At 45.5% G+C, this 9424-nt stretch overlaps 2 protein-coding genes across 9 annotated transcripts in view; one reads left to right on the top strand and one right to left on the bottom strand.

Moving 5' to 3' along the window:
* dlgap1b (discs, large (Drosophila) homolog-associated protein 1b) overlaps positions 1–1046 on the top strand; it is a 108715-nt gene extending 107669 nt beyond the window's left edge. For 2 of the 8 annotated variants that reach the window (XM_065948622.1, XM_065948620.1), the window contains one exon: positions 71–1046. The gene's annotated coding sequence lies outside the window, so the exon portion shown is untranslated. The other 6 variants (XM_065948618.1, XM_065948617.1, XM_065948621.1 and 3 more) reach the window with 6 other exon arrangements.
* Positions 1047–3179: 2133 nt separating this feature from the next.
* Positions 3180–8320, bottom strand: tgif1 (TGFB-induced factor homeobox 1). Its single transcript, XM_020651751.3, has 3 exons — positions 7818–8320; positions 5822–6051; positions 3180–4844 (listed from the first exon to the last, which is right to left on the bottom strand). Exons 1-3 carry the CDS (start codon positions 7831–7833, stop codon positions 4191–4193), a joined length of 900 nt encoding a protein of 299 aa, XP_020507407.2. The 5' UTR covers positions 7834–8320; the 3' UTR covers positions 3180–4190.
* Positions 8321–9424: the final 1104 nt, after the last annotated feature.

The following is a 9424-nucleotide window of genomic DNA, read 5'->3' as shown; positions in this document are numbered from 1 at the left end:
AAGGGTCTTGGTCTTGACTCAGCCTCGTTCCCTAAAGGTCTTGGTCTTGACTCGGCCTCGTTCCCTAAAGGTCTTGGTCTTGACTCGGCCTCGATCCCTAAAGGTCTTGGTCTTGATTCGGCCTCGATCCCTAAAAGTCTTGGTCTTGATTCGGCCTCGATCCCTAGAGGTCTTGGTCTTGATTAGGCCTGGATCCCTAAAATTCTTAGTCTTGATTCGGCCTCGATCCCTAAAGAGCTTGGTCTTGATTCAACCTTGATCCTTAATGGTCTTGGTCTCGATTCCTTGGTCTTGACTCAGCCTCGATCCCTAAAGGTCTTGGTCTTGATTCAACCTCGATCCTTAATGGTCTTGGTCTTGATTCAACCTCGATCCCTAAAGGTCTTGGTCTTGATTCAACCTCGATCCTTAATGGTCTTGGTCTTGATTCAACCTCGATCCTTAATGGTCTTGGTCTCGATTCCTTGGTCTTGACTCGGCCTCGATCCCTAAAGGTCTCCACCTTGCCTCGGTCTCGGAGCACTCTGGTCTCGGGTATGTATTGGTCTCGGTTGGTGTGGTCTTGACTACAACACTAGCGTACAGTTTGATTTGTATTTCTGCTCGTTGTGTTTCAGAGAGGATTTATAAAAAGTAACAATAGTTTAAATTGAATCCCATTTTCTGTCCATTAAACTAATTTCCTGTTTTTGTATTTTTTTTGGAAATGTCCGTCAAACGATTGACTTCTTCATGTTTATATTTACATATCAATATAACACTCCTGATATAGCAGGGAGTTAGCCACCAGGGGGGGATCTGGATCCAGCGCTCCTGGTCCCCTCTGAAAACTCGTGTTGTAGTTCTATAAAGAGAAAAAACATTCAGATTAAAGGGTTTGTATATAAGTGAATGTTTCCCTGTGTAAATGTCTACTTTAAAAAAAACACCCGATCAAATAACATATTCAGCAAATATACATTTTGTAATTAATGTTACTACACTGTTGATGTGATGGCATGTGTATGAGCTTTTATCAGCATTAAAATAAATATATCATTGCCATACTTTGGTGTTTATTCTGTCTTCTGTCTCTACATGTGTTTTCAATATGAGTGTAATTAAACAGATTAAAAAGCCAGAGCGGGCGGTGTGTTCTCAGGGCATTTCCCTTCCTGCAGGGGCGGATCCCCGTAATTAGACGGCACGTTTTGGCCTTGGCTTTAGCCCCCGTCACTCCTGTGGAAGCAGCTTCTGGTGATTCGTCATTCACACATCAGTCACGCTGAGGGGGAGGCGGGCTGACCTCAGCGGCCAGAGTTCAGGCGAGAGAGGGCTGCGGAAGTGGGCGTCGATTTTTGTAAAGAGCCCGTCTCGCAATCTGTCTGCCTTTTTGGATTCGACACCCTGGTTGGGTTTCGACTGTTTCAACCCCAAAGGAATGCATCGCTCAACCCCTCAGCCGAGCCAGACTTTTAATGTTTGAAGCTGATGTGAAGAGTTTAGTAATTCCTCTTTACAACTTAAAAAAGGTAAACTAGACCAATTAGCTAAAAGCTAAAAGCTAGCATTTTGACGGGGTCATTTTTTTAAACCTGCAAAGAGATTGGCAGCTTTTCTTTTTACATCTTCCACAACAACAAGTTTCACACTGAGTTTGACCATTCAAGGAAAGCAGGAGGAGAGATTTTTGCTCAGAAAACAAAGCCAATGTTTCCACCAAGCGGTCCGGTTTGGTTCAGTACGGTAAAAACCCTGATCCTGTTAGCACTACCACAGCCAGCCGTACCCTTGTTTGGTAGGGGGAGTGTAAAGTCAGATGGCGTTAGCTGCGTTAGCTACGTAATAGCCAGACACAGTTCAGCCTGCCAATAAATCCAAGAAGAAGAACATGACACAGTTAACAAAGGGCAACAATGGAGGATGTCCAGCATTTTACTTTCTTCTTTAAATCTGCACGATAATCAAACATGGCGCGTTTTGTGTTTGTCCTTTAAGGCAAAAATCAATTGAGGGGGCCCCCCAACCAGCGTTCAGCAGGGCAACGAGAGTGAGTTCTGTCTGATGGGAACCCCTTAGGGAGGTTTCCTACTGTCATTGCAAAATTTGCACATTTTCGGCCACTGATCTGGGGCCGCCTACTTGATCTGGGGGCCCCTAAGCATTTGCCTGTTGACAAGCAGCGCCTCTGCCCAACCAAGCACCCAATGGCGGCCCCCCAATTTGAAAAACCCTGGCCTAGTGGTTAGTGTACAGCCATGTACGGAGACCTCCAAGCGGACAGCCCGTGTTTGAATCCAGATAATTCCACTCTCTCTCTCTCTCTCTCTCTGATTTCTGACTCTATCCACTGTCCCATCACTACAATAAAGGCAAAAAAGCCCCAAAATAATAATCCTCAAAACTGTCTTTTTATTCCATCACTGAATTTTTGACCCTCCTTTGTGTCGACCTCGTTGCTTGGATTTGGTCTTCTATAAATGAAAGGTTGTTGGTAGAGTCTGTCGCTTTGCAAGGCAACAAGAAAAACAAAAACATGGGTTCGCTCTTCACCAGTAGGGTCTCTCCAGCCCCCCCAGCCCCCCACCCCAGTATGAAAAGCAACAAGTAAGATGATCATTATTGTAGGTACACCTGATAAATAAGCATGGCATTACGTTCTCTTGAGTTATATGAATCCTATTTGAGTCATGATCTGTCGAGCTTCAGAAACTCACATGTAACAAATTAAAAGGCCGTGTGTCCCAGCAAACCTAGACTACAAATCCTCTTGAGGTGAACGTGGAAGCTTTAGCGGCAGCAGCAGAAGGGGACAGCTGTCGTCGCAGCCTTGAACCAACCACACAACTCAGTCGTTTGTAAGCTGCCTCATGTATTGACTTACATCGACTCTATTGAGATGCAGGGACACACAAAGCCCCTGCTGGCAAGAAAGTGTTGACGTCTGCCGTTTGCTGGTGTTAATTTATGCAGGATTATGCTAATTGGCAGCAGCCTGTTGTAAACCTCTCTCTCTCACACACACACACACACACACAGGAATGTTTCCTAACGGTAGCCCCTGTGGAAAGACATGAATGCTGGGACTATTTCTGTTCCCCGCTCCGTGTATTTACTGACTCACTCTCCTCGTCCTTCAGGGTTTTTGAATCGTGTAGAAATGTTTGTTTGGAAAAAAACAGCAAACCGAGAGTCTGGGATGTAGAAAAACAAAACTTTATTTGAATCCCATGTGACCCCCTCTTTGCCACAAACATTGCACAGTATGAAAAGAAATCACATCATTGGGCATTGGTGTCACATTAACTATACACATGGTCCTATAATACATGGAAAGGTTTTGGGGTTTTTTGGTGATTTGTTTTTTTAGAAAAGACGCTGTCTTAGTCAGGACGTAAAAAAACAGCAGAATGCAGAAAAAGACATCTGTAGTGTTTGAATTGTCCAGTCCACTGGCCGTCGTTTTGTCCCCCCCACCCCCTGCTGAGTGATGGTGGGATGAAGGTTCAGACTAAGAACCTGCTACATTGGTCATCTGAAATATCCCTCGATGGAGGGGAGGGGGGGAGAGAAGGAGTAAAAAAAAAAAAAAAAAAAGCATAGAGATTCTTTCTTTTAAAAATAGCTAAAAGTAAAATACAAAAATCAAAACTATACTTATACTCATGAAAACATGTTTACTACAGTAGTGAATAAGTTTGTCATAGATGCCAAGAGCAAAGTATGTTTAAGACACTGAGATGACCTTCCTCTGCCTTTTAGTGTGCAAACAAACGAGGCAGACCGAGCATGAACTGATCTGTTGAAATGTGTGACAGTAAACGTGTGTGTGTGGACGCTCCCGCGACGGAGACACAGTAAGACAGGCAGCATTTCTCCGTTAACATTTCTTTTTGTTTTTGGTCCCTGTGTGCAAATAAGATACACATGTAGATACATACTCATGTATGTGAAATGAATTAAACAACATAACAGCCAAGGCACCTCGATACAGTTTGTTTTCTCCATAAAAAAAAAAAAACATCCTTGTCAATCTGATTGGTTTACCAAAAATAGAAATGATCAGGCTTTTTAATGTGTTTGTTCTCTGTCCCGTGCAGACGAGTCCCCGAACTCCAGAAGAGTTCTACAGTCAGAACACAAAGTCTCTTTTCCCTCTTCTTCTTCTTCTTCTTCTTCTTCTTCTTCTTCTTCTGTCTCTGCGTCCCCGTTTAGGAGACCAGCTGTTTGGCCTGCAGCTCCATCTCCGCCGCTCGTTTCAGAGCCACGTCCACCAGGAGCTGGAAGCCGCTGAAGTCCTGCGTTAGGTCTGGGGGGGTGGGGGGCGGGGTGTTGAAGAGCCCGCTGCGGGGGCTCAGGTTGCCCTCCATGCCACCGCTGCTGCTGAGGATGGTGGTGGTAGTGGTGGCGGTGTTGACTTCCTCCCTGCACCTGAGCAGCGCCTGCGCGTGCTGCAGCAGCTCCTCCGCCCTGTCGCAGTTCAATCCCGGCACGGAGGGCGGGGCTTGTATCGCCGCGGTGACAGTAGTGTGACAGATGACCGAAGGCCGGGTGGGGGGGACGACCCCCGGAGGAGGAGACGACGACGCGGAGGTCGGAGAGGGCGCGGAGGGGGAGGCGGCTTTCCTCAGGATGCTGGACGCGGCGGGCTCGAAGCTGGAGGGGTGGAGGACGCGCTGGTCGTAGCTGTCGTCCGGGCCCGCTGCAGGGCTGCCGTGTTTGGGCGACTGGGAGCTGGAGTCGGAGAAGCTGTCGCCGGCTTTGCTTCCTTTCCTGGATATGGTGAACTGGTTGGGATCTTTGCCGTCTTTTCTCAACATCTCGGGGAGAAGTCGCCGCCGTGCGTTTATGAACCAGTTGCACACCTGAGGAAAGACAAAAACAAAATCCATGAAGGGAAAGAAGACTCACTAATGTTCTGCCGTTTCTAAGAAAAATCTGCTGGTACTCCCCCCCCCCCTCCTCCAGCTGCAGTTGACACACCTGTCTTCTTTTCAGTGGAGTCATATAACACCAACGTCCCTCACACACTCATTAACCCGAGGCGGGATTCTTCCCACTCTGAGCACTTCCTGTTTATCAGAATGAATTAAAACCTCGAGGATCTCATGAAGTCTGTGAGTAGTTACACACACTAAGATGTTTTTTCTTCTCATAGTCCACTGCACAGCTCCTACATTGCACCTTTTGTACATTTTTTTATTTTTAAATTCTATTTTATATATTGTAATATCTTCTTATTCTGTATTATTTAAGTTGTTTCTAGTTCTGCTTTATGCCCTTGTTAATTGTTTAGCACCAATACACCAAGTCAAATTCTTTGTATGTGTAAATGTAATTGGCAATAAACCCAGATTCTGATTCTGATTCTGAAGTCATTTTTAGAAAAAGTTTAGAAGTCTTTACATCGTATAAAAAACACTTTTTCAATCTGAAGTGATCTTCTTTTGTCAAAGCTGTAAATCACGTCTCCTTTCTCTCCTCGGTCCTGCAGGCTGCTTGTGAGACTTGCAGCTCTAACCCCTGTAAATGACTCTGCATTGTTCCCAGACAGCTGGGTTTGAAAAAGGGGGGGCTGGAGGGAAGGGAAATTCCTGTCCTAGCGCCTCAGCCAAGCCTACAGCAGCACACACACACACACACACGGAGGGAGTGCGCTTACTCACGTTGTCTCAGGGCTTTCAAAGTTGCAACATCAGGCTGCTTTTGGACGACCTTCACTTCTCTGTTTATGTGTCATGTTTTTGTTAGCTTTCAACAGGATGTGATTCAGTCAGGCTAACGCTAGCTTCCTCTACTTGTACAGTTTTCATGTTTCTGTCTCCTCTGGGGGTTCTCGTACCTGCAGTGTTGAGAGCTGCGTCTGCTTGGAGAGGAGGGCTTTCTCCTGCTCCGAGGGGTACGCGTTGTATCGGTGCTCGTACAGCCAGTCCCGGAGGATCTGAACCGACTCTTTGGGCAGATTCCCCCGCCGCTTCCTCTTCCCGCTGCTCCCCCCGCTGGACGACAGATCCAGAGGGGCATCCACGCTGTCCTCGTCATCTGTCTCGCTCCCTGACAGCATCATCAGACCTGCGCAGGAGCAAAAAGAAGGAGTGTGTGAGAAGAGGAACAAAAGAACAATATGAATCCCCTCTTATGTCAGCCAAACTCTGCCGCAGCCATTCACCAAACACAAGCTGTCTGGGAGGCAGCTGATGTGTCAGAAGCAAGCTGTCAAGTTCAGCCATGTGATTCATATAAGGAGCCAGGGAGGGTGTGAGGGGGAGGAGGGAGGGAGGGAGGGAGAGGGGGGGACGTCACAAAGGCTAGTCTGATGCTCTGGCAGTTATAAAACCTGCCTCGACAAACACACGGCAGGTCTGCTGCACAAAAAGAGAGAGACACCTTGCATGCTCGGCTCAGCAGTGCACACTGGGGCTGACCGACGAGGACGATGAATCAATGCACGATAAAAAAAAGGGGAGATTTGGTTGTTTGGTGGAACAGCAGCCGGATGTGTTTGCAGAGATTACAGAATTGCTTTTCCTTGTTGATTCCATGGCATGTCTAATCAAAGTCAAAGCATGATCAGGGCACTTTAGTTAGCCTACTTTTTGTTTGAGCCGGAGAGAACAAACCCTGCTGATATAGGATAGTGAGCTCTTTGTCAGGAATATGTGTTTGTTATGTTTGTAAAGTGGGATCACATTCCCACAAATTCTGGATAAAAAATAAGCAGATATATTTATGTATTTCAGCTGGTAAACGCAGCTTCCGGTGCTTTTTTAAGAAAATGCAGAATTTAGGAGCATTTTGAAATCCCCATGCTGTAAGCTCCGGGGGCAAAACTAGTGGGAAAGAAATAAGAAAGTTCCCAAAGTGTGTGCGGCCAACAGGATGAGGTAATTACGTAGTCTGAGAGAGAGAGGGAGAGAGAGAGAGAGGGAGAGAAGGGGGAGGGGAGGACCTGTTGCAAATCAGCGTCTCCAGACTAAACAAAAGAATCCTGGGGCTGCGTGCTTTCTTTGTACGCGATTCAAAAAGTTTCTACAAGCAAACTAAACAACATTAAAGTTTACACCCGAGTGTAACAGAGTGATCAGAAAAACACACATACCCCACGCCACGAAGACACTGCTTTCTATTTTTTTCAGTAAGTTTCACCAACTTGTAAAGAGGGTTTCTTTCTATTGTGTGTGTGCGCGCTGCACCACGAGGTCCACCAAATGGAACAAGGCAACAAGCTGCTAGTTCCCACAACGAGGTCAGGATGAACATTAACCTACAAGTTGGATTAAGATACTATAAACAGCAGCTGAAGGTGTTTTAATCTTATTGGGGACAGTCGAAAAAAGATGCAACAAATCGATTTTCTGAAGTCTGCACGTTGTAGACTAAAAAAAAAAATGGAACACTTCAAACTCTTGAACTCACAATAGTCGCCAAACTTTAACTTGTATCCTCACTTTTTTGCGCAAACTTGGACACAAATGTAGCGAAACTGTGAGAAAGCCTCGTTTTTAATTCACTTCGGACAGATCTAAAGTTAGCCTAATTACACCGTGAGGTAACAAGGTAACAAAGCAAGCACTCCTGGCGAAGCAGTTGTCGTGTTGTCGTGAGAAAACTTGGATTAATAACAAGAAGAAGATGCACGAACATAGCGTTTTGTAGTCTTTCTGACATCGCGCCAGCACATGGCAGAAAAGCCCCCCTGTCATGTCTGGAAAGGAAACAATAGACTGCATGGTTTGCATAGGACGAAGAAAAAAACCCGCTCCACAAATAGCGTCGTCTCTGCGTCTCTTTTACACAATTACACTCACATTTGTCTTCCAAAGCAGTCCCCAACATACCTTTTTTCGACTTCATCTCCGTCCGAAATAAAAAAAAACACAGTTTGCTTGATTGGCGCAGAAGAAAACTGCCTTTGTGTCAGTGTAGTGTTTTCCTGCTTTCCTCCAGATATATTCCCAGCGTGTATCCGAATATGCGAAAATCCTTATTCATCAAAAAAAATCGCGTCTTTCTTCCCTCGTATTTGATTCTTTCTTTCTCCTCTTGTGGTCGTCCTTGTTTGGAGACTTGAGGAGGAAGGGAGGGAGAGGGGAGGTGGGGGGGTTACCTGAGATCTTCTGCGTCCTGTCGGCTCAAAGCCCGTTTTCTCATTGACTGTGTAGTGTGTGTGTTTGATCCTGGAACTGGGTGACAGCTATCTTTGACAGCTGCGTGACTCAACGCACAGAGATCCTCCCACCGCCACGGAGGGGCAGAGAGGGAAAAAATCTCTGACATCAGCATGGCTTATTCCACTGACATGGATACAAGTCTGGTTAAGCTTTACAGTGCTGCACAAAAAAAACACAAAGAGCTCCACAATAAGCTGCAGCGTTTATAGTTGACTGTAATAAAGTTCCGCTAAAAGAGAAACGGTGCAGACTGAGGCGGAGCGTCCGGATGAAAACAACAACAACAACAACAACAACAACAGGCTGCTGGGGAGCACTGCGGACCTCGTGCTTCATCTTACATAAATGATAACCTCGATGAAAAGAGGCTTCACTGACACCTGTGTTAAAATAGCTCATCGCGCTTTTACGCCTTTAATCCCATTTTGTGCGTAAAGTGTCGGTTTGATGATGCAACAGTCGACTAGTGCATGCTTCTTCTTTGCATCGTTTTTGTTTCCTTATCGTCATATTTTCGTGTAGCTAAAATGCAAAAACCAATAATATGTTGTGAGTAGCTCTAATGATATCAAATGTATATTATTCCTCCTGATTCTGAGTGATGCCTTTTGTTTTCGTTCTGTGTGAAATACAAACATCAGGCTATCCAAAGCTCTGCTGCTCTCTTTCCTCTCAGTGCTTTCAGGTTAGGCTACTATAAAGACAACAGCAGGCTACAGGCGAGCGAGGGAAACAGATCAATGCCCTCATTTGTATGCGCTGCACAACCTTGCGACAGCTGCTGTAGCATCGTGCTCTTTACATGCATTTGTTCCAGACAGGCGTCCATGTCTCTGCTAAGACAAATGTCGCCTCCGCGCGTGTGTTTCTGGTACTATTTTTTTTACTCCAAACGCAACCAAAGCAACTGCCGTGGACTTAACACGATGTCCTCGGACTCCCTCTGGTGGCTCAATGAAGCATTTCCTCAAGAGCGTGTGCAGCTTATAGACAGAAGGTGAGATGTCCAGGGATGTTTAAAGAAGTGTAAAAGTAAATGTGTGGGAGAAATTCATAACAAGCCAAAATTACAAACGTATTGTGTCTCTAAAACTGTGTATGATTTTTAAAAATATTAATATTTAATTTAAGCAGGAAAGAAACTCGTTGAAACTAGAAAGAAAATCTATTTTTCAAAGTGTCCTGGTCGAGAGGCAGCAGCACGATTTACAGAGTTTCACACCACATACAACAAATATTAGACCTTAAAAGACACAAATACCAAATTTAAACAG

The sequence above is a fragment of the Labrus bergylta genome, chromosome 20, assembly GCF_963930695.1.
Source record: "Labrus bergylta chromosome 20, fLabBer1.1, whole genome shotgun sequence".
Classification (NCBI taxonomy): Eukaryota; Metazoa; Chordata; class Actinopteri; order Labriformes; family Labridae; genus Labrus; species Labrus bergylta.
The sequence above is the reverse complement of the archived record's forward strand: the minus strand, read 5'-3'. Positions and strand labels throughout refer to the sequence as shown.

Coding starts and splice junctions, on each gene's coding strand:
- tgif1 (XM_020651751.3), bottom strand. Junction 4,845..5,821: donor CGCAGCTCTCAACACTGCAG/GTACGAGAACCC, acceptor GTCTTTCCTCAG/GTGTGCAACTGGTTCATAAA.